Source organism: Lytechinus variegatus, chromosome 2, assembly GCF_018143015.1.
Source record: "Lytechinus variegatus isolate NC3 chromosome 2, Lvar_3.0, whole genome shotgun sequence".
Classification (NCBI taxonomy): domain Eukaryota; kingdom Metazoa; phylum Echinodermata; class Echinoidea; order Temnopleuroida; family Toxopneustidae; genus Lytechinus; species Lytechinus variegatus.
In genome coordinates, this window is record NC_054741.1 from 14,383,150 (window position 1) to 14,409,234 (window position 26,085).

General features: G+C 35.6%; 1 protein-coding gene and 1 pseudogene across 1 annotated transcript in view; one reads left to right on the top strand and one right to left on the bottom strand.

Moving 5' to 3' along the window:
- Positions 1–7,331, top strand: part of LOC121407397 — a 31,380-nt pseudogene extending 24,049 nt beyond the window's left edge.
- A 4,265-nt stretch (positions 7,332–11,596) lies between these two features.
- The window catches only part of LOC121407396, a 38,799-nt gene continuing 24,310 nt past the window's right edge, over positions 11,597–26,085 (bottom strand). Inside the window, exons 23-37 of the mRNA XM_041598451.1 lie at positions 25,344–25,511; positions 24,931–25,088; positions 23,516–23,685; positions 21,116–21,195; positions 19,122–19,313; positions 18,482–18,615; positions 17,803–17,887; positions 17,150–17,347; positions 16,368–16,505; positions 15,565–15,710; positions 14,893–15,016; positions 13,990–14,135; positions 13,496–13,616; positions 12,440–12,681; positions 11,597–12,071 (exon numbers count right to left, since the gene is read on the bottom strand). Coding sequence (XP_041454385.1) covers positions 11,918–12,071; positions 12,440–12,681; positions 13,496–13,616; positions 13,990–14,135; positions 14,893–15,016; positions 15,565–15,710; positions 16,368–16,505; positions 17,150–17,347; positions 17,803–17,887; positions 18,482–18,615; positions 19,122–19,313; positions 21,116–21,195; positions 23,516–23,685; positions 24,931–25,088; positions 25,344–25,511 — 2,256 coding nt within the window. The 3' untranslated portion in view covers positions 11,597–11,917. The remainder of the gene's footprint in view (positions 12,072–12,439; positions 12,682–13,495; positions 13,617–13,989; positions 14,136–14,892; positions 15,017–15,564; positions 15,711–16,367; positions 16,506–17,149; positions 17,348–17,802; positions 17,888–18,481; positions 18,616–19,121; positions 19,314–21,115; positions 21,196–23,515; positions 23,686–24,930; positions 25,089–25,343; positions 25,512–26,085) is intronic.

A 26,085-nucleotide genomic window follows, 5' to 3' on the forward strand; every position in this document is an offset into this window, starting at 1 on the left:
TTATGAAATTCTAAATTTTGCTTATTTTTCACAAAACTATTATATGCACAAAACATCGATATGCAAATGAGAGAGTTGATGTCAGTCATTTTTTTTTTACATTTTACTGAAATATTTAAATTTTTGCTGATTTGACTTATAAGGAAGCATATTCATGAATCAGAATAGGCAATCTTGCATATTCAAGATTACTTCATTAACATATAATAGAATACAAAAGAAATAGTGATGGGTGACGTCATCAGTTCCCTTCTTTGCAAATCGACCAGGATGTGCATAAAACTAGTTTTGTTATAAGCAAAAATTTTAATGATTCATGATTTTACCTTTTTCTAGGGTGGCATTTCCCTTTAAAGAAATTCAGCAGCCCTACATAAGGTTTCAAAATTTACACACGAAACAAATTAGGTTTACTTAATATTTTAAAGTTTCTATTAAAAATTACAGTATGAAATTGCAATCTGCATTAAACTGCTTATTTAAAAACAACTATTTACTGTTAATTCTCATGACAGAGATTACTTTGAGTCTTCAAATGTAACATGCCGGAAAGGGTACTCTAGAAGAAAATTGCAAGAGCTTTATGGAGATCGGTGAGTATTTTGTAATGATCTGAAGTTTCTCTTGAATTAGTGTCCCCAGTGATTACTTGGACATTATACATTAACAAACACTGTAAAAGGAGAAGTTGAAATATGCTGGAAATAAAAAGTTAATAACCTGGCTATCATATAAAATCTAATGAATGTGTGTATCATTAGAAAAAAGTATGGCCTTTGTTTTGCACCTATTTGCAAATTCTAATCAGTCGCGAAAGTATGATTATGCTCCATATAATGCAGTAATGTATATTTTCAGGCCTTTCTGTGATCATTGAAATATAACTTTCAGTGCTTCAGTGATCTACTTATTTCTCCTTTTTTTCTTTATGAGAGATGAGATGATGTCCTGCTTTTGATACATTTCTTAGTATTTCACTTTTTATTACGATATCACAACATTTTGAGACAATTGGACATTAGGATACTAGTGCCTATCTACTTTTGTACAGGCTTTGCAATTATGTACATATTTCATTTCCTGCCAAAACAAATAAAAATGACCTGTTTCTCTGAACTCAGTAGAGAGGCATTTAAACAACATTTTTTTCATCTGACAAGATGTAAGATCTCACATTTTTCCTTGGTTTTAATTGTCTGAGAAGCACTAGTGTGTATTCTTACTATTACTATAGCAACTGTCCTATAATGACCACTTGTTAGTGCTAGCAGCTTTCACAATGATAATAAATAGTATAAATAATTTGTTTTTATGTAGCCTTGAATACATCTGAATGACATTTCTATTCACTTTGATAAGGCCCTTGAGCATGTGTTCCACTTTCAGTTGCTATATCAGAGTATCTACAAGACTTAACATCTTGATCATATCATCACCTATATTTTCAGATTTGATGCAGGTATACCTCTTTTTGTAGATTCTGGTTTTCTTGATAGGCCCAATGCAGTGAATCTACCAATGCCATTTGGCTTCAGAGATGCAGGTAAAAAAAATCATTCCAAATAAAACAAATGTTATTCCCTTTTTTCATTCTCCCTTTTCTCCTCCTTTCCCTCCTCCTCCTCCTCCCTCTCCTCTCTTTTTCCTCTCCTTTCGACTTCCCTTTCCTTTGTTTTAGTCCTCATTCAACATAATTACTATCACCTTTACCACAGCACTTCCATCATTGTAATTATCACCTTCGCCATTATTTTCATGTCTACCACCATCATTTCAACCATCTACACCACCACCATTATTTCAACCATCTACACCGCCACCATCATTACCTTTACCATCACCTCCAACCACCATTACAACGGTCATCACCACCACCTTTCACCTTGATCCCTATCACAATCACCAAGACCATTATCACCATCACCACCACCAACATTAACGCCACCACCATCATCACCACCATCATCACCACCTCATCAGCACCACCAACACCATCATCACCACCACCTCCACCACCATCACCACCACCATCATCACCACCGCCATCATCACCACCACCATCATCACCACCACACCACCATCATCACCACCTCATCAGCACCCCCAACACCATCATCACCACCACCTCCATCACCACCACCAATATCTTCACCATTACTATCAGCACCATCACCATCATCACTATCACCATTACCACCATCACAACCATCGTCATCATTATCATCATCTTCATTCAATCACCTAAAAGGAATTAAAGTTCAATATTGTATGCTTTCAGTATTATGGACATTATTTTATCTGATGACTTGTACACTTATAATTTCTTTTTCTTTGTTCACAGAAAAGGCAGTACTGAATATCTTGAAACATATGCCACAAACCGAAGTACCAGATGACATACCTCGGTGAGTTCATGTCTCAGTCATACCTTGATCATTAATGGCTTTTGCTTTTAATAAGAAATAGACTTTACCGTACAATTCTTATGTTGATGTAATGATAATGATAATAAGATTATGATGATAATGATAACCCTTCTGGATTTTCCCTTTAGATCAATCCGCTGCGATTTGTCAATGTCCTGTTTTTTTTTCTTTCTTTTAAACAGAGATTCATGTCTTCGTTGTGTAGTACAAGGGAATGGAGGCATCGCCACCAGAACCAGAATTGGGGCAGTTATTAATAACTTTGATATAGTCTTCAGGTAAGACCACTAGATATTTAATGTTTTAATATCTATTAGTCAACACTGCTGTTGTAATGGATTCCATAATGCAGGCAAGACAACCAGAGTCAGTCCACTTTTTATTTTAACCACAAATGGTTTTTATGTACTGTTTGTGAACCATATTGTTATCATGGACGTGACAGTATCTGCTTTTTGGGGGTGTTTCACAAAGATTTAAGTATGACTTAGAGTCGCACTTAAATGTCTAGTTGCGCATAGTATAAAAGGCATGACAACATTGGTCAGATCATGCCAAGAGGACGCGCACTACTGCGTATTGATCAATAAGATTGCGTGTTGCATATCATGTACGTGTCGACATTTAAGTGCGACCTAAGTCAAACTTTTTGTGAAACATCCCCCAGGAGTGATAAATCTTCCTCTAATTTAAATAGACTTGTGTTCTTATGTTTTGCTATTCTGTTAAATTCCTTGATCATGTTTTTGCAATATTATTCAATAATTCTTTTAACTGTTGTTTTTCTCCAGGTTAAATTCTGCTCCGACCATCGGTCATGAGCGTGATGTTGGACGGAAAACTACATTCAGGATGGCCTACCCGGAGAGTGCGTTCAGACGTCCAGAACAGTATGATCCTGGCTGGACGTTTGTTGTGATGATGTTCAAACCACTTGACCTTGTCTGGCTAGAAACAATCATAAGAGGACGCAAGATGGTATGATGATGAGACCTCTTGTTTTTTAGGTTGTTCTCTTCTTTTCTACTTTATTTTTCTCTGTCTTCCATCTCCTTTTTGTTTGCTTTTACTTCCTACTCTTCCTCATTGTCATCCCTTTCTCCATCAATTAATTCCCTGGTTTGTTCTTTTCTTATTTTTATCATCATCTTCTCCTTCTTCTACTCTTCTTCTTATTTCACTTCTCATTCCAATCATCAACCAGTAAGGAATTTGGAATACTTATGAACATTGATTAATATCAATGATATACCAAAGCGTCTGTGAACAAAGCTTTGGGCAATGTGTTACCAGTGATGATTCAAAATAGCAATGTAGGGTTACTAATCTACCTGTGAATATGAATATTCATAAATATTCATTAAAAGGATACTTTGAAGAAGGTTCTATCATGTAGTATCTGAGGACTCTTGAATATTCAATCATTCATTATTATTGAGTGGCTGATTCACCAATCAAGATTTGAAAACACTCATGTTAAAAAGAATTTGTGACATTTTCTGCATCTGATGATGTAGGATAGTGGTGGTGGGTTCCAAAATCAAAGTTTTAGAGTACTCGTGAATATTCATGAGTATTCACAGAAGAGAATTCAAATGTAATATATTGATATTCTGATGATGCATACTTGCAAAGATGGGTTCTACCAATCTGCCACATAAGTTGTAATGAATATTCATGATCATTGATTAAGTGGATATCAAGGGTTTATGATTAGTTTATGTGAACAAATGTTTGTGTTGTTCTTTTTTCATGTGATAATGTAGAATAGCGGGGATGGATTCTGGAAGAAGATACCCCTTAGTGTTCCCAAGCCAACCAAAGACTTCCGCATCTTTAATCCAGAGATTCTCCTCGATACAGCCAAGATGATGGGGTTCATTGCGGCTGTAGATTGACGAGGGCAAAGCAAATAAGGTGATTGTCGAATTCTTAACTGCATCATACATTCTACTGTCAATTTGAATGAACTGAATTGAATATTAAACAAAACCTAACAAGGGGAATAGTGGGACCGGAGCATGGGGGAGGGGGGCGGGGGGGGGGAGGGTAGATAGAGAGAAGGGATGGAAGAGGGGAAGTTTAGATCAACTTACCAACCAGCCTTTTGAAATAGTTCCCTGATTGACTATTCACAGTTTGAATTATTGTAAGTGTTTAACTACATGAGTGCTGGCACTGGAAAATGTGCCTGGCCCAGTGTGTCTGTGTACATAGACAGTGCTGCAGACACAACTCTTTCGCATGTACTGGACATGATTACCTATATAAGATATATATAGCTGCGCAAGTCAAGCTAGCTCGACTTGCTGAATAGTTTCATTAAAAAACCTAATACATGTAATTAATGTAAACACAAAGAAACATATTTCAATTTTATTAGTCAGTAGGGAGCTGTTTATGAATCACCAATGGAAGTTTTTCAAAATGGATTAAAAAATCACTCTCAACTGGTACAATTTTGAGTGTATATTTTTCTTCCTATTTCATATCTCAAACAGAACATCCCAACGAGTGGGATGCTGGCGATAATGATGGCCGTGCGGCTCTGCGATGAGGTTGCCGTAGCAGGGTTCGGCTACGACCCCAACAAGCCCGGAGCCCCCCTTCACTATTATGACTCTCTCCCCATGAGGGAGATCTGGAGATCATGGACCCATGATATCCACCATGAAAGGGGCATACTCAGGTTATTCAAGCAACAGGGGATCATCTTAGATTTGAGTGGGGGTATCAGGTAACACTACACCCATGTGATCCAATGTGGTGTTACAGATAGAAGGGGATTGTGTTAGATATGAGTGGGGGTATCAGGTAACACTACACCCAAATGATCCAATGTGGTGTTATAGATAGAAGGGGATTGTGTTAGATATGAGTGGGGGTATCAGGTAGCACTACACCCAAATGATCCCATACGGTGTTACAGAGAGAAGGGGGTCATCTTAGATTTGAGTGGGGGTATCAGGTAACACTACACCCAAGCGATCCAATGTGGTGTAACAGAGAGAAGGGGATATTGAGTGACAGAATTCTTCAACACTACACCTATTGTGTTGTTACAGATCTTCTTGGGAATTTCCTTAGATTTGCACGACAGAATCTGTTAACATCATACCAAGATGATCCAATGTGGCTTTCCTGAGAGAAAGACTGGAATGAGTATAATGAAAACTTTCATCTGTCTGTGTGATTAGCATACTCAACATGGAGTAAACAGACCATGAGTAATTATGGAACAACCCTTTAAAATGACAACGGACATTTTGCTTTGGGAGAATTCCCTGATCTTTTGTGGCTACCAGTTGTTTGCTTCTTATATTAGGTCTTTGAAAATTGATGTGCCAAATTCAGATTTTTAACCAATCATCACTGGGTTGACAAATGTGTATATACACTTCTAGTGGAGGAAAAGGTCACTATTTTGTTTGAATGTGGATCAAGTCGGGCCAGGTCCACACTGTAGCTCCAATATTGAGAAACAGAACCACTTTAATATGTCAAAGGGAAGACTTATCCCATTGTATACAGTTTTAATATTTTGTTAGGCTTTCATTCTCTTGAACATTTGCCAAATTTAAATTGTAAGGAATGAAAATATGTTCAGTGGCTTAGTGACTGTTTCACTTTTGTGTAATGGAAATGTTAGATGATACACGAGTCTAATTCACATTACTGACCCTTTGAGACCAAAGCTTTAGATTGTCTTTAATTTCAGCTTATTTTCACCTTATTTCAGTTTTCCTTTGTACAAAACTTTGGGAGCTTTTTATTTCAACTTTTTTCAATACTGCTTAGCTTTACACCGCTCTTTTTATTTGTGATTCCATACACCCCTTAACAAACAAATTTGAGCAATGAATAAAAAAAAAGAATTAGCTGAAACTTTTCAGAAACATACACACATTTGTGCTGACTCCAGACTGACAAAAATGTGTTATTACCAGTGACATGATTGCTTGTTTTCATTTCCAGGCATTTTCGTTTGTGTGAACGCAGCATTATGTACCAGAATGTTATTATGAACAGAACTATTTTAACATATCATGGAAATATCTTAAGGTTGAAGTGACTTTTTACTAATGTAACACATGAAAAAAATACATTATTGTATCTATACATGTCTGTTCTTTTCTCAGCCATTAGTTGTAGAATCTATTAGTGGAATTGCTATTTAATTTTAACAAAATAAGAGATACGTTTCAAAGTTTGCTTTATTTCTATTGTGGTTGAGGTAGATAGAGCTCTTGGCCAGGAATGAACAACCTCAAATGAAATCTGCTTTCATATATTTATGTATGTATGATGTAACAAAATGCGATTTGTATTTTTTGTACAAAGTATTCAAGATGTTCGCTTTCACAGGTACAGGATGACAATGCTTTCGATTTTTATTTATAGAGTCGTGGTTATCTCATTTTCAAACGACAAAATTGTCTTATTTTGTGTCCAATTTCTTTCAAAAGTTTGCCATGATGTAATTCTGATTTTTCTCCTTTCACACAAATTATTTTATTACCAAAGTTGGATAACCCTGTAACTGTTCATCTAAATCATCATTACACCGATTATTTATTTTCATTATCTTGTATTAAGAAGGGTATACTTCCTAGCGAACTCTTGTCATGTTATGCTCTTCCAGTTACTTACTGAACAATGTACTTTCCAATCATCATGAACAAGTGAATATGAGCACTGTTATGCACATATAAATGAATGCAAAAAGCATTTTCGATATATTTTCTGCTAGTCATGAAATATAACATTAGCTGGTAGAATAGATGAGTTTTTTTCGTGCACTGTAATAACCTGTTTTTGTGAAAGCCAAAGAACTATCTGTATATTTGCCAAGAATATTGCAATTATGTTATCAGTGGATGTAAATAGTATTATATTGCGAGTATTCTTCCTGTATATTATGCAAATGTTATTGTGCGTCTGTTTTTTATGTTTTCATTTAAAGCTGTATATAAATATGCTTATCACCCAATACTATAGTCCTCAAACAGATGCAGCCGTGTTTGGTATACAAATCAAGAGGTGATTTCAAGTTCAGTGGTGGTTTGGTGTTGGAAAGACGATTGAGGTTGTCTTCTCCGGGTCCAAAACCTAACGTGAGCTTTAATAGAAGAAATGATAAAGATCACATTAATGGCTCATCACCTAGTGAGTTGGTCTTAAATCCAACTCCACCTTAAATTTGGTGCTGAGCTGATGTAGAAATTTACAAAAAACCAACACCAAGAGGTAAACACCAGGGGGCCGTTTCATAAAGCTGTTCGTAAGTTAAGAGTGACTTTTAGAACGACTGGTTACCCCTTCTTACGTGCTAAACCATCGCCAATTCAAGATACCCTTTACCCCAAGAAAGGATCACCAGTCGTTCTTGAAATAGCTCTTGACTTACAAACAGCTTTACGAAACACCCACCCAATTTAAAGATATAAATGTAAGTAGTTGCAGTAACTCCGATTTCATGAAAAAGTCTATAAAGCCAAGGTTGCATGTCACTGTATCATCTTAGATCGAGACCTGGTTGGTGTTTCATCAAGCTTTTCGTAAGATACGAATGACTTTATGCACGACTGGTGATCGTTTCTTGTGCTAAAGGATATCCCTGTATAATTGATATATGACTTAAGAACCTGCTCCAGTCGTGCATATAGTTGTGCGTAACTTTACAAACAGCTTTATGACCCCCCCCGGTACAGTTACATAAACTGAACTTTGTGAAATCATGAAATCTAAGGTGAAAAACAATCACGATGGTCACCCACACATTATTAGCAATTAGGAAAACAGACCTGGCAAATGGCCCTGAATGTCTTTTTTTTATTTCTCGGCAATTACTGTATTTCTCGTAGAATCCTTTGACACATGTTTAGTTTTATTCATACATACAGACATTTTGGTGATCTTTTGATCGGATTTTGTACATCATTTTCAAATCATTTCAACTGGCATTTATCTTTAAAATTACTCTGAAAATCATCCCAGCATGTCTCACTAACAATTTCCTTTCTGGGGATTGCATATTCTGTTTCATACTTACTGTGTGTTGAACAAGATTTTTTGTCTCAAAATGATTTCAGAAATGATTATGCTGATATTACTGGACATAAGTTTAACTTGCATAATACAAGTCTGATTTACTGTACATATTATTAGAGCTGCATTTGAAAAAAAATTAGGGTGGGGGGATTATGATAATCGTATTCATCTACAAGTACAATACAAAATGCCAAATAATATGCCCTTATATGGACATATAGTTTAATAATAAGTAGTTTATTATTGATTTAGTGCAATAAAATTGCAATGATATCTTTTCTCTCGCCACACTACACATGAAATTGAGCCATATTTGTTTTATAATAAATTAATGAAATAAACGTTTCCAAATCTTGATGTCGGATGTGATGTTTGTGTGTCTTAAACTGTATAATTTATTTTGAATGCTCTTTTTATGTATGTTATAGTGAAAGAGAGTAGATCCATGATAATTATTTTTATGTCATGAAAATGTACTATTGAGCCAATTGTTTTGCATCTCCACTTTTGTGAAATCTTAATATTTTTTCTCAAAATAAATTCCCTTGTAAAAACAGGTTACAGCAATGATAATCCTTGCACATTAATCGATAGTAAATGTTCTTTTTACATTTAAAAAAAAATGCCAAATCTGAAAGTGCCATAACTTTTGCTATCTTTCTGTTGACTTTGATTTAATTGTCAGGACCAAGACTTGATCAGTTTCAGTCTGTTTATTCTTCATTATTTTTATGAAGGATTTTATTCTAAACCCTAAAATTTTGATACAAGTCATTCATGCTAACTTTTGGATCAATGTGAGTTTGACACAAAGCTTTTAAGTAGACTGTCTTACTGTGATCATAACCATTCTTGAAAATAGTTAGACCTATGGTATTTTAAAAGGGAGGAGTTACCCTCTTTTGTGTCTGTTTAGAGGTTCATTTTAGACTTTAGAGAAGGAAAAGGAAAAATGTGAAAATGGTTCATCAGGTAAAAGAAAATGCTAGAGAATAAGAAAAAATGATAGTGAGAAGATGAGAAAATGTTATATAGAATAAGAAAAAAATGAGAATGGGAAGACAAAATGATAGAGAGAATTAGAGAAGGGGGAGGAAAGAGAAAATGATACAATAAGAAGAGAAAGGGAAGAGAAAATGATAGCAAATAAGAGGAGACTTTCAATGGCTAGCAAAATGTTATCACTTAAATGGCATGTCAAAAGGTTGTGCTATTAAAATCAATAGTACAATAATTTTTGAAGTACCCATCAGAAGCACTAATTTTCCTCTGCAAATCGTTAAAACATCAGTGATATCTATATAAAAGAAACCCAATATAATTAAGGCCATTAATGATTTGTAATTTACATATCCATCTGAATTTATTTTCCCACCACCAAAGAATATCTAATATCTATATACTTATTTTACATTTCATATAGCATACCATATCAATGCAAAATCTAGCTTAATTACACTGCTTGCATTAAAACACAAAGAGTACTATACATATTGCATTATAGATCAAAAAACATCCGAAGATTGCACAGAAATACATCTACAAACAACTAACCACCTTCTTTCATGATGATGCTTATTTCATGAATTGCAAATTTAACACCATATTTTCATTCTAATTCATAAGATTGTTAAGAGGCATCACATATTGATAATAATGTTTTATTTACCCAGGGAAGACACTTCAGTTAGGAAACAGCTCTACTAGAGGGCCCTGCATAACATAATAATGTTATTATTACCCTTCTCCAATCTAAATACTGAGTGCCAGCAAGAAGGCAGAAGGTCCAATTTTTATTAGTCTTTGGTTGGTATGACTCGGTCGAGGATCGAACCCACAACCTCCGGTTCATGAGGCGGACGCTCTTCCACTGAGCCCGGTTTATATACATGGCAACAGGCCAAATTAAAGATCTTAAAAAGGTCCTTCCCCAGACCTCTTCAGGTATTTTTACATTACAACAATGGTTTAAGATTTAATCATTCATTTACAGAAAAATATAACAATTCATTACCTCAATCCTGTTTTGGGCTGTTTTTTGTACCTTTTTCTGTATTATTTATCAGAACATTCACAAAAGTGCATGCTCATCATCTTAGCTAAGTGGCAAAACATTTCTTGGTTAAAATATGTGATACACTAATATATTACCCTCTCACACATATTTTTAATCTGCCTTTGTATTTACATTAGAGCTTTTCAAGCCACTGAGACAGATGCAATAAGTACATCACTTTAATTCGAGTTCTATTTTTGATAGAATTAGCTCAGGTATGAATTGATACATAAAAAAAATGTATATTTTTTTAGAATAAGGAGCTTTTTGTCAGAGACAACAGTGGAATGGATGAATGAACCATTTTCACATGTGTGGTATTGTCGGTCCTCCAATTCTTAAGACTGTTTAAAAAATAAATATATGTACCGATAATCAATGAATCAACTTTGTACTAACAATTCTTTTGGTAAATGATATATCCATTTTACATCTCGAAAGATTCAGTTCAGCCAAATTGGTTACATAAGACTTTTTCAATAAATCCCGGTGGGTGTTTCATAAAGCTGTTCGTAAGTTAAGAATGAATTTAAGAATGACTGGTTATCCTTTCTTGTGGTAAATAACATATTCATGGCCCATGGACAATGGTTAAGAACGTAAGATAGGATCACCAGTCGTTCTTAAAGTCGCTATTAACTTACAAACAGCTTTATGAAACGGCCCCCTGGTTCTAAAACCTGACGAATGACAACACATTTACAGTTTTCAACCGTCATGCAAACTTAAGCTACCTAATGACCATAGTGTCTAGATTAACATCAATTATGAATTATAGGCCCAAACTCAGTATCGCTAAATTTTATGTGTGGATGTGGATGTTTGTCTTCGTCAGGTAGTAGAAAGTGTCTGTGAAGGGTTTCGGAAGCTTATAATAATGATAATAATAATAATATAGGGTATTTATATTGCCCTCATATCCACCTTGTTAGGTGCTCAAGGCGCTCCTATATTACCCGGCTAAGCTAGGCGTTCATAGTGCACAAAGCTTTTTAAGGAATTATTTCCTACCGGTACCCATTTACCTCACCTGGGTTGAGTGCAGCACATTTTGGATCAGTTTCTTGCTGAAGGAAATTATGCCATGGTTGGGATTCGAACCCACGACCCTCTGTTTCAAAGTCCGAAGAGTAATCCACTGGGCCACAATGCTCTGTTGCCCAGGGCAGGAATTTTTTAGAGACTTCCAGTTGTCATGTAACACTCTCTCCTTGGGTGCGAGAATTGGCATTCGGCACTGTACACATCTCAGTGATTTATTCCAAGTGTGAGATAGATTCTAACACCTGAAGGAGATGGATTTCTTGCCAAAACATTCCAGAATTCTAGTAATAGTAAGTTTGGATCAATGATTCATAATTGTACAGTTACCAACCCGTAACGTTCACAGACTTTGAACCATATCAACAGCTTTCTTTGCCACCCTCGTGCTTGGGTGATCCCCAAGGAAAAGATCAAAGACACGATGGGCTTCTTCAAACTGGAACTTGGCACGTTGGAACATCTGATGCCCAAAGAACTGCGCTCCAAGGTTGTATCTATCCAGAAAATAAGAAAAAGAAATTAAGATAACTTCCTTTATATCAATTAAAAATAATTCTTGTGTATTGTATCAAAGTTACTTAATGATCATATTTCAGAATAATTCTTACAACCCATTCACTCTTCTATATAACAGTCTTTTAATGGACTTTGCACATTTTATCACAAAAGATGTTTTCTCTCACTCACCTCTCTTTCATCTACTAGTATCTCTTTTTTGCCTTTTGATTCCATCTCTTTCATTTGGCCTCTTTTATTTATAAACATTAATTTTCTAACATCCCCGTCTAATCAAACTGAGAGAAATAAAATTGAATAAATTTACAATGTAATAGAATTTTAAAAATTTGACAAGATTCCCCACCTTACAGTTGCCACATCCACATGATCCTTGCCGTATGCCTCAAGTAAGATCCCTAAGGCCAACTTGAAAGTCTTCTCTGTACCACTAGCATTCATATCATCCTGCACCAATCCAATATTGTTCAAGATGGCTGCTATGTGAGGATGATCCGATCCACCTTCTCTTTGAGTCTCGTGGAAGTCAAAAGTATGGCAAGCTACTGCCTCCTCCAAACGGCTCTGATCATATAATATTTCTCCAAGCTGATAAAGAAGAAGATGATATCTCATAAAAGGCTGTTTCGAGGCTAAGTGCCATTAGAAAATAAACAAAATACCTGAATAACAGATTCTTGAATGAGAGTACAAGGTAATTCTCAGAAAAGTAAACAGTTCCAATGCCTTCTAAATTGTTGCCATAAAAAAATGTGTTTAAAAGAACAGACCCAAATTAATTTGATCCCTAGTTTAAAATCCCACCGCTGCCACCAAAAACAAACGGCCAGAATTCACTTATTAAACATGAAGCCAATTGAGTAATTTCAAGTTTGGTGGTAATGTTGGCCAGATTTTTACATCAGCATATCACAAAACTTATTATGAAGCTGGTCCTGGGATGAATCCCAAAGGTTTTGAGGCATCAAAAATAGAAATTTGATTGATTTTGTAAATTTATATCAGCTATTAGAATTTAAACATAATTTCCCAAAATGAAAGATCCAAAGTTGGGATTCCCTGCACAAAGTCTATGGCAATAATGTAATTCATTTATAAAGAGCAGTCTTATTTGAGTGGAAAGTTGTTAAATCAACCGGGAGAAAACAGATAAAAAATTCCTTATTATCAAATAAAGTACACTTGGAACAGTAAGTCATTACACTAATCCCAATCTATACACAAAACTGCCAACTGAAGATTTACATTAAATTGTCAGCCATTACTTTCCTTTTGTTACACTTCTACACAGATCACTTTGCTACTAAGAATGAATTCACCATTAACAAATTAATATAAGACCACATTTTTTAAAGAAAGGATGAACTTCACAAATTAAAAGAAATAAAATGAATAATCTCACCTGGCCAATCAGAGAAGCAGTGTAATGGTGTTCATGACCTACGACCTCTTTGCTCACTCCTAAGGCTCGCATCAAAAGCTTCTTAGCAAAGTCAATGTCACCTCGACGTCTCTGAACGGACCTGAAAAAAAATATGAAGTACATACACATTTTGAACAACTAAGCATCATTTATATTATTCAAAGAAATAAAACCTACCTACAGTAGTCTTTACTACCTTTTTTAAAATATCCCATCTCTCTAAAATTTGAGTATTTAGAAAAGGGCAAAAAATGAAAGCGTGTAAATTGAGAGGAACCAAATTATTCAATAATGACCTCTGGTGTTACAATGTTATAAAAAAAATTATGTGAAGAAGTTTGAGGTCAGTCAAACAAAATAGTAACAAACATGTGCAGGATAGAAAAAATAGTGAAAACAAATGATATTGTAATATAATATATTGGTTCATGTTTGATTATAAGTTAAAAGAAAGTTAAACTCTTTCTACATACACCATTGTGATAACCGCCTTGACAAGTTGGAGCTTCTGCTGCGGTGTTTTGACCTTTGTTAGCCTAGAGAGGGCATCCTCTAAATATTCTTCAGAATCTTTCAAGTTGCCCTGTTTAAGACAAACATTCCCCAGCTCTATCAGGACCTGAAAATATAAAAATAAACTTTAGAAATGAATTTGTAAACAATCAACTCAACTGCCTATGGAATTTCCATAACAGATGTCTGTGCGTGATTTACAAACTGCAGATTGACATCAAAATGACAGCAGAAACAAGCATTTTATTCCTTTTAAATATCATTACAACTAGATGTACTGTGCAATTTTCTCTGCGATTCTTAAAGGCGTGAATAAAGTGCAATGAAATAAAAACACAGGAGCTAATGGCAATTAACTACCATTAATTATTTCAGTCCATGGGTCACCTTGCACTAATATCTCAAAACACAATAGGTGGTCTTCTAAGCAGCAATTGCAAAATATTTTATTGATACATTTTACACTGCCAATAGGACATACATTTGATTACATAGAGCAGAGATGTTGCATTCTAAATTCCCCAGCCTTTGGTACCCATTTGCGGCGGTGTTCGAACAAGTACAAAAAAAATTGTTGAGAACGATTACACAAACCTTCCTTCTTTAATGGATGTTTACTTCTTTCTTATACCTCCCTCAAAAACTTTGCAAATTTTTTATGAAAATGTATCTTTTAAAAACAAATTTTCATGACTTCAAACTTCTAAGGTATGATTCACGATTTATCAAATCATTTTCCGACAGCAAAACACTTAAACATACTAATAAACTGACATAAAACTGTATCACAGTAAAACCTGACTGCATGTTCAAAGCAGTCCCCTGAATAATTCTTATACAAGGGATATATATAAAGTACTTACATCAATGACGGTTGGATGGTTGCATTTGAGTTTCATGCTGTAGTTGAAATGATGTTGTACAATGGTAGAATGTTCAGCAAGGTACCTCAGCTCAAGCTCCTTCAACAGACGTTCATTCAAAACTCTAAAGAAAATATATAAAAACATATAAATCTGTTCTTACCAAAAATTAATAAATGTACCCGGATACTTTCACTGATTGAATTCAATTAATTTCATGATGTTTGTGATCAAAATAATAGTGCTGCCGCCGCCAATTTTAATCTTTGACATACATCTGCTTAGAATATTACAGATTCTTCAGAGATACAAATAATTAACAGTTAGGAAGCTTTATTCAAATATTGACAGCCAAATTATGATTGAATGAATATGTTGGCATATTTGATATGCAACCCTGTGGATTACATCAGGCTTTTTTTTGGGGGGAGGGAGGGGTGGGGGAGGGTGCTTTGAATTCTAAATTTGGTTGTAAGGGTCTTTACATCCTTCAAATCACAATATACATTTTTAATGTTCTGAAAGTATAAAAATTGGCAAAAGTGCATACTTCTACAAACTCTTCATGTGATTCATTGCTTCAACGTCAGTTGAGATTTAAAGTGGGCCTATAACACCCCAATTAGTACAGCTCATGATTAGCTTACCAAATACCAGGACAGAGTTACCTACCTAGCGCCTCTCAGCAATCCAAGTTGCATGAAAAAGACAGCCATAGACTTGATGAGTTCAACCTTGTCTTTATCCTTCTCCCAATTGACTTCACACTTAGACAAGACATCAAGATAGGCCTGCTCAACTGGCTCAAACCCTCCCAACTATAAGCAAATATAATATATGATAACAATTTAAAGCAAAACAGTATAAAATAGAGCATATGAAAATGAGGGGGGGAGGGCATTATAAGCAATGCTTGTTAAGTGTGTATACCCTTTAAAAATGTAAAAATAATTTGGAACGTAATATCATTCATGCATATATAATAAGAAAGAATAAAAAGAAGAAATGAAATAGATGGAGATCAGTCTGAGGTAATAAGTATTTTGAATTGTACAGACCAGATTTAGGTTCAAGTCACACAAGCTTATTACAGCTCTCTTTTTTCAAACCAGAAATATATCATCACAGGTTGCTACTTTATCTACCCCCCCCCCCCGAAAAAAAAGGTTCATATCTACTACAGATAGTCATCTGATGAATGCTGAAATTTACAATAAAAATGTGTAAATCTGAAGACACAATAATTCCCCACTTTGTAGAACCATTTTTCAAGCATAAGATGTAGCCAAGGAGCTTTGTGGTCTATTGGTTCTGACTTTCACTTTTTAACCAAAGGATATAGATTAAGCAAATTTATCCACATTGTGCTGTAAGCAAACCGGGCACAGAATAATAGCTCTGGTGGGGATTCCTTACTTGATGAACACAAAAACATGAAACAGCTGATAAGGAATTCAGGAATTTGTTTTTCTTACCATCCTCCAGGCCATGATGAGCTGGAAGTTACCATCCTCTGTTTTCATCAAGAACTGGAAGATGTTGACATTGAGAATGGTAGCCTTCAATCTGGTCAGTTCCTTCGCCTGAATCAGGAGGTACGGAACCTCATCAGACTGTTAACAGAGATGTGAGCAAATGATTAAAAATAATTCATTTCAGGATGAGATATGTACGTGGAAAGCTTCATAACTTCATAACAACGAAAACATCCCAGCTTGAAACCTACACAAATTTTGTCAAAATCCTAACCTTTAAGTTTTTGATATTGACATCACAACAAATCAAAGCACATTAACCCTAAATGACCTCTGATCTTGATCATGTGACCTGCAACTCGGGCACAATTATCAGTGACACTTGATTACCATCATGTCCACTTTTCAAGAATTAAAATTATATTTTCAAAATTATTACACTGAACTCCAGCATTGTGATATCCTTTAGAGAAGAGCGCTGTGTGATATTTCTCCACTAATCAAATTTATTGTGATGTGATTAAGTAATATTTTCCTATAGATTATATGAAGGTGAAAATTGAGTTACATTTTCAAAATTTTTAGAATCTGAAGCTGCAACAGATTATCTTAAAAAATCTCAAAATGACCAAAAAGTGAGTTAGTCCAATTTTGTCAACCCTAAACATGATTTTGGAAAATGTACTCACTAAGTAAATTACTTATGCAATTAGGCACAACATTCTACTCTGCCATGTATGTTGAGTCCTAAACTTATTCTTCAAAATTAAAGGCAAACTTACATATCGATCATCAATATCCTGCGCATTGAAGAAATTGGCCAGCTCCAAGTACCTCTTGCGTTTGTCCTCCTCTGTGGGGAGGTAGCGACTCTCAACGGCTTGCCTGAGATGATCATGGAAGAAATTCACCAGTCCATTCCGATTGATGAGATTCTCCTCGAGTGAGAGGTAGAAAGGAGACCAGACTGCACTTGGTACCTGCAGAGTAATACTACTTTGGTTAGTCTAGTAACTAATGTCTGAACACAAAAACCAGAGAAAGAATCCTAATAGCCGTCACAACCCACTCTGAGTTATAAAACACCATACCAAAAAGCAAGAATGTAACATCCTGCAAAATGATAATGTATGCCTCTTTCATGAATAATACAAAGAAAATAAAATGGATTGGTTTTCAAATATAATTCCCTGTAAGACAATTCCGTAAAAGAATCTACCTTTTTGCAAATTCGACATCCATTTCTCTCCATTCCATTAGAAGCTGCTTAATCCATGATACTTTGAGAACACTATAACGTGGAAAATGTAAACAAATCAATTCAGGAAAGCTACACATATACAGAGGGTTGGATGCACATTATGGAATAGCCCTATTTTTGTTAGAACACACACATCTTTGCAGATCACAATCAATCACTTAAATCATATCTTACCTTCAGCATAGTTAAGAGTTCATTTTCACTCATTCCTCGATGAGAAACCCAGATAGCTGTAGTTGTATCCCTCACAAGATTGGGTCTGGGAGAATGATAATTATAACGAAGATAATTCAATTCAAATAGTAGGTGAGAACTATTTCTGTAAGTATTTAAAATGATGAAGTAATATCCCTTATAATATCACGTCTGGGAAATTAAATCAACAACAGAAGATGTGTTTGACATTGCTTTCAACCAGGTTGTTATCAGCAAGGTAGCACATGTGTGTCTTCTTCAATAGAAAGGGTTTTTCCTTCAGGATATTTAGTACTTCATAACAAAAATGAAGTAATATTTTATTTTTATTATGAAGTAATGAAAATGATTGAAAATTCATTATTGAAATTATTTCTGAATATACATTTTCTGATGAGCATATCCCTTCAGTTTCTGATAAATAGTATAATTCATTATTCAACTTGTGAATAACTTTCCAGAAAATCAAATTCTAGCATAGATCACAACCAATGAACTACTAATTTACAGGCAGAACAAAAGTTCTAGATTGAAAAAAAAAATAATTATCTTTTAGTACACGGGATTCTCTTAGCAGCAAATTTTATATGGACCCCAGCCCACACATATGCAGGTTCAGTTTCCAATAGGGGAAATAAGATTTTGCTAACAAACTTACCTGCATACAGCTCCCTTCTCAAAATCATTCTCCAACCTCTGCAAGACCTTGACAAAGAGGGCGCCAGGATCTTCAGCTGTCAAGTAAGAATTGATGGCTGTTGTCAGCTGGAAGAAATTGCCGTAAACACGAACCTGGCCAAAGGAAGTAGATACCAGTTAGCATAATTTGTAAGCTCAATCTAAATCACTGCGAATCGTTTTTTTTTCACTGAATACAGGCTTGATCTATATGATCTCAATTACAAGGAAAATTTGAATTAGATTGAACCATTCAATATTGGAAAATGAGTAACTTTTCCTCAGTCCTTTCTGACAGATGGTTTGTTCAATCAGGAACAAGACAGGGAGTCGTCCCTGGTTCAATCCATTTCAAATTTTCTTTGTAATTGACTGATTAACTGACTGATTCATTCATTGATCGAGTGACTAAAAAGTACATCTGTTGACCATATTTAGCTAAACATGGAATATATTCCAGAATTTCATCAAAATTGCCCAAAATGAATGAGAAACAGACAATAATCCTGATGGGCCATACACAAACATAATTCTGTTTTTCTTAATTAACTCAAAATGAGCAATCATGGACTTGAATTATTCTTATACTCAATTGCAAAATTGTAAAGTATATACAATACCTCATCTAGTAGAGCCTTGAGATAGAGAGGATTAGAGCTCTGTTTAGCGTTGATGATGAGATCTGTTTGTTCTTTGTTGAGAGTTTTGCCATACAGATTCATATAGCCAGTGATGATGTTCAGTTTCTCGTTTTCTTGCAGACCTTCGATCTTGTACATCGGCCATCCGGACAACTCAATCACATCCTGAGTCTAGATGAGATGAGAAGAACCACGTAAGTACAAATTGGGAGTCTTTCTTGTTTTAAATGAAGGAATACTTCCATCATTCAGTGGCAGATCTCACCGGATTAGGTATGTATGGCTGGGTCTTGGTGTGCTGGTTCAAAACTCTTGCCTTTTCATCAGAAGGTTGTGGGTTAAAATCCTACTTTAGACTTTCATTCAATTCAGCAAACAATATATTCTCACTGGCTGCACGCAGCCGACCCAGCTAATTAGGTGAATCGTTCACCCAGTATGATTTAATCTTTGAATGCCTAGCACCTATATGATACCAAGTGTTAAGTGCAATAGATTATATGTTCTATATACATGTACATGGACCTAATATTATTGATACCAGTACATGGGCCATACTGTTTGTGCACAATACTGACCCCCACTAAACTATGTGTTTTAGCTGAACTGATCTGCCACTGCTAGAACATTTACATCTGACCCCCTTCAAGAAAGAATGTTAATAATACAATTATTATCATTATTATAATATATAAAAAATAACAAAAAAGTAGAATTCAATGAATAAATAAACACAAAATGGACTTAATATCACATTCTACCAATAAGGACCTTGGTAATGATTTGCTTAAAAATGATTAATAGTTGAGATGCTGATGTTGCCATTCTCCACACAGGTGTAGTTATTGGGATTCTGGTAGGAAGGAATTCCTTGAATGCTTGAGCACCTATTATCATCATCATTATCACTAGTATATTCAGAAACTTGGTGGCATACTGACTCCCACCATATTTTATAATGTCTGGCGTCCTTTGGCAAGGCGTTAATCCACCCTTTGCCACTCTCAACCCAGGTGCTAAATGGGTACCCAGTAGGATGTAAAAGTCATTATAACTTATTGCTGATGTGGTTTACGGTACACCATGTGGAGTGTTATAGAAACAGTGGATAGAAGAAGAGAAGAAGTGGATAGGCGAGAAAGTGGAGATTTGAGAATAGAGTATTCTTTCTTGAAAATAGTCCTGGAAAGGACTGTAAACCAGAATGAATCTTGAGTGAGAACAGCTTGAGTAGTAGAGCTGATGAGGAGATGCTGGCTTGAGTCGGCGAATAGAGATGATGAGTAGTAGAGAGACTCGACGTTTCGGACAGGTTGACTCAAGCCAGCATCTCCTCATCAGCTCTACTACTCAAGCTGTTCTCACTCAACATTCATTCTGGTTTACAGTCCTTTTCAGGACTATTTTCAAGAAAGAATACTCTATTCTCAAATCTCCACTTTCTCGCCTATCCACTTCTTCTCTTCTTCTATCCACTGTTTCTATAACACTCCACATGGTGTACCGTAAACCACATCAGCAATAGTACATGCCACCATGCAAACCTTCAAACAACATCTCATTATAACTTGTCCAATACTATGTGCGCCTCGCCAGCGACTGACTGGAATACTCCCCAAGGAGTGGATGATATGCACACATTGTGTGTGGGAATGACTGATTGGAACCAATGACCGGGCTAATAATATATCTGTAAAGCACTTAGACATGTCATTACGATGTATGAAGCACTATATAAAAGCGGATTATTATTATTATGACCTCCAAAATTATGAATAGAATACACATCTCTCCAGCGGGTGTAGAGATGAAAATAGCCAGCCTAATCGTAATAACAGCTAGTGTCCCAACACTAAATGTGCTTGAAAATCATAAAGATTATCACGATACTCGTGCCTTTGGTTAGCTTGTTGCCCCCATTATCATGTTTCAAGAAACCTAAAATTGTGATTGAAAAACATTAGTCAACAAACCTCTCCAGGAAGTGTAGAAAGCAGCATCTGTACATTGTTAGGCAATGTTTGTGGCAGCCATGTCAGACTCTTCTCATCACCTAAACAAAATCAAATATAACAGTGAGATGCTAATTAATATACCTCACCTCAATAAAACAAACTGAAATGAAAAATGTGCTTTACAATTTCTTCAACAAGCATTCTTTTCTCCTGATTGTAAAAGAATTCTCCATCAATGTGAACTAGACATACCATGATTATGTAATTCTGGAAGGAAAATTATTATAAAAGGAATAAACAGATCTCAATGATATCACCATTAAATACTATGTGATATTGTAATGAACCAACAAAAAAAACATTATATTTGTGAGTTTCATTTAAGATTGTAAATTCAAAACAAACGTTTGTTATTGTCTTCACTATGGATTAACCTTGAAGCTAAGGTGTTGAAAGAAAATATTTGCAATCAATTGCAAATTCTACAACAAATTTACAATTAATAGCACATTATATTGATATATATACTCTTAGTTGCAAGTTTCTTGCAAAGACCCCTTAATTCAGAAGCTCCACAACTCATAGGCCCATATTCTGAACTCAGGTTTAAATTAAACCCTGATTTAGAGTTGTGGTTTAACTATGGAGAGCCAATTGGAGCACAAATTCCTCACAGCACACATTAATTTATTAAGTCAAATGACATCCAAATTATTCATAATTATCTGGGAATGATAACTGAAGTATTTTTCTTCATTAGGAAAGCAAAATGAAACAAAATAGTAAACATACAAAATATACAATATAAACAGAATTTTTGAAACCTGACTTCAGAATACGGGCCATAGTGTTCAAATATTGCACATAAAACATTTTTGAAGTTGCACAAAAGACTGATAATCCCGACCTTTCGTTTGAGGACGCGCACGCTTATTTAGGATGGTAGTTCATTTTGGAAGAGACTTTTGGGCCGTTGTCATGGTCGTAAAACTCCGTCCTGTAATGCAAATTGTGTGACATGAGATTTTTTTTTCGTTTCGCATCTGGAACGGAAACATTCAATTTGCGTTTCGTGTGCAAAATTCTGGTTGCTACTATGGTAACAGCGATATATCCGATTTAGGACGACTTTCCAAATCCAAATTTGGCTCTTCCCAGAGCTCGAGAGGCCACCGGGGGACCCACATCCGTTGAATGGTAGATACCAGGCGCGACCACACGTAAAAAGGGAAAGAGTAAGTACGTTACGTATAGGCCTATGTAGCGTTATGAGGGTGTGAAAAACGATGATTAAAATACTGAAAAGGGGATATATTTCCACTACTTGTAGGGTGTCACAACCCAAATACTTGTTGAGAGATGCATTTTCATAATCTGGAAAAGACCTTCCCTTGTTTAGGGTGCTTTTCGAAACCCCATGGTCGCGCCTGGTATCCACTCATCAATGGAAGTGTACCCCCTGGCAAACCCCCCATTTCTGCGGAAAAGTAAAACATACTGCCCATTACATTGTGTGCTAGAGGCATATCGTTTGTGTAGAAGGTGCAGGCAAAAGAAAAAAAACTCCGCAAATTTAGACGGTTTATGGCCTGTTGCATGCTGTGTACATGTCAACGCATACGAAATGATTCGGCTTGAGAGGTGATCTGACCCATGGAATCAATTGCCAGTGATCCACAAATAATGCACATTAAATGCAATATCGATTCGATGGACTGTAATGATCTATATCTAAGCCTTAATTCGGTAAATTTTTCCTTACTCAATATGTACTCGATTTGTTTGAAAAACCACTTTCTTATCCATGTCATTATCTACATTTCGTATGTCTCCAGCCAGCTTGAGTCATAGCCATGATCCTGCTGCGAGCTCAGGCAGGCAAATGGCATGGCATGGCATGCTGGTATCATATGAAAGAGCTTTGCACACGAAAAGCAAGATCTATAGGGCCTGTAACACTAAGCTTGGCAATGACTGTAGAACAGTTTTCGACGTTTGATTGTATTGACTGTAATGTACAATCAATCTAGAAAATCAAGTCTATGATTAATCGTTAACTTTTGAGTTACCCCACTCTAATCTTGCGTTGTAGAGGTTTGCGAAAGGTGCCTAATATAAGACTTAGCTGCATTAATTAAATACAGGTAGATCTACAGCTGATAAGCCTGGAAAAAAAATATTGCTTTCTCTTACAACTATGAACACAAAAAGTGAGCTACTATTTCCTAGCTCGATGAGACAACTTGAGAGACCAGGACCTGGTGTCACAAAGACTTATACCATTTTCCCATTTTTATGCAAATTATCAGAGAATCCTTGATTGTGATTGGTTGCTAAGCCTTATTATTGTGGTTGTTGCCATAGTAACAAAGTTATACATCATTAAAACTCTTTTTTAAATGGGGGCCTGAAACATACCACTTCCTCCTGCTCCACTGTCCAGCTGATTCAATGCATCCAGGACGATCATGACCTTTGACCTATTGCTGGCGATACTAAGCCATGATGGAAGGTCAATGACCAAGTTTCTGTCAGATGTTGGTATTTCAAGTTCAAGGCTGAAGAACTGCTTCATCTCACCATACAGTCTAAATAAAAACAATAAGGATAACAATCATGACCTATTGCCGGCGATATTAAGCCGTGATCGTAGGTCAATGACCAGGTTTCTATCAGAGGTTAGTATTTCAAGGTCAAGGTTGAAGAACTGTTTCACCAAGCAATCTTAATGTAAAAGTATTCCAGGTTAAGGTTCTAATTCTCTCCTTAAATTGCTAAATTGATAAAACACAGGTATATAGTCCCTGGCATTTGTTAAATTTGACAATTCCTTTTCATGCTATCAAGCAAAAATGTCACTAACAAAAGACATTTATACTTTGAACTTTCAAATTTGTTAAGATGACAAAACAGATATATTTTTAAGGACAACATTCCTCCATTAAGTTGTTATCATTGTATCACTTTCAATAATTTACAGCAAGCATCAGCTTTTAAGGTGAATTATAAATAACCTGTCCAAATCACTTTGAGACATATTTTTTTCTACAATTTAAACTAACAAACAGAGCTTGTTAAAAAACCTTATCTCTTCATTAGATGGTGGCAGCAGTGGGATAAGGAACTGTTCTGAAACTGTTACACAAAACTATATGAAAGGTAAGCTATCAATTTCTTTCATAAGCTGCACAGATGAAACAATATAACTGGCTGTTGGTTAAAACATCAAATAATTCAATCATTCGATATCGAAATAAAAATTTTGATGAAACAGGGTCCGTTTTCTTTATTATCACCCGTATCAGACATCTGAGCTGGTCATTTACAAAACCGTATTGCCCTGGAAGGGTAGGTATATTGTTTGTATTTTCCTCAGTCTCAGTGCGCGTATTTACTTTGCATGCAGAGACGAAGCAAAATATACCTTTGTATTTTCCCTGGTCTCACATCCGGGAATTTGTGGATGCGTATAAAGAGATACGCTTCATAAGGATCTGCCCACCAACAATATACGTCATAATAAAGACAACGCTGAATCCGAGCGCTTGCAAGTACGTCATAATGGTAAAGTGCAGAGCCTAGACCGATATTAACATGACACAACAGAACTCTATTTTTAAAAGAAATATCCCCATTATCATGATTTTTGCTCTAGATATCTGATTTGGATGATAATAAAAATATTGACTGGCTCTTCTTTCGGGGAACATCAAATATATTGCCCTTAAATGACCCATATTGCCCTCGTCTAAAGACTCAGGCCAATATGATTCATTTGCTGGCAATATATTTGATGTTCCCCTCAAGGCCAGTCAATATTATATAATTATTACCTTCTAAGGAGATTCATGTGAGAAGCACTTTCTGCAGAGCTCCCGATGAAATGTTTGAAGAGGAATACTCCTGGGTTCTTCTCTTCAAAACGACCGCACCAATTGGCAACAAGGGCAGACTTACCAGATCCAGATTCTCCAATGATAGTCAGAGGCACCTACATAGATACACAGAAAAAAGGAACAAAAAAGAACAAACACGCATGAAATTGGGAAACAAAGCATCTCAAGAAAAAATAAGTCACTACAAGTTATGTTAATATTCTTTTTCATGCACTGAGCTCCTTAAATGTTGGAAGGTTATTTCAAATGTTCTATTTAAACTACTTCATTTAAAAGAATGCAGAGTTGTTTGTGAAATCTCTGGTCAATATTGCTATTGTTCTGCAGTCTTCTTCAATCAACCTCCTTACCTTGGGTTTCTGAGCAAAGTAGTTGTCGATGTAATCAAAGTATTCTTGTCGTCCGATGTATACGCGTCGTCTCGCGTTGGCGAAGGCATCGTGGGCTTCAGACTCTCTCTGTAGGGCAGTCAGGTTGGTACCGGGCGGGAAATCATCATTGATGCACTTAACCAAATCCTAAGATTAAAATGATATGTCAGGTTATACAGCTACAACAGGTGATAATAATGTCTGAACAACTTTTTAAATTACTCCGATTGTATCCAATTATTCACAAAGAATAGAATTAGATATACATGTAGTGGTAACCTCATTCTATGCAAGATCTAATAGAATTTTGAAATAACATTCTAATATAATTAAAATAATGAGAGGATTAGAAGGGGTTACTAATAGACACAACCAAAAATGATTAAGAATAAAGTTAACCCATTGACAACTGATGCGGTAATTTTTACAGGCTTGTACAGGGACCAGCAATCATTTCCAGATGGCAATGTGTTGACCATTTGAATGATGAATTCTGCAATTCCTATATTCTGTGCCACAGGGACCATTCAGTTGGAGTATGGCTTTACAATGCTAATTAGAACATAAGGAGTTCAAATATATATAAACATCAACATACACTGAAATTACATTTGGTGTAAGTACTTGGGTATGGCTCGGCCTTAAAACCCATGCTTTAAGTTCATTAGCAATGAAAGTAAGAGTCTCTATAGGTCATTTCCGATGAATATCTTAATGAAGT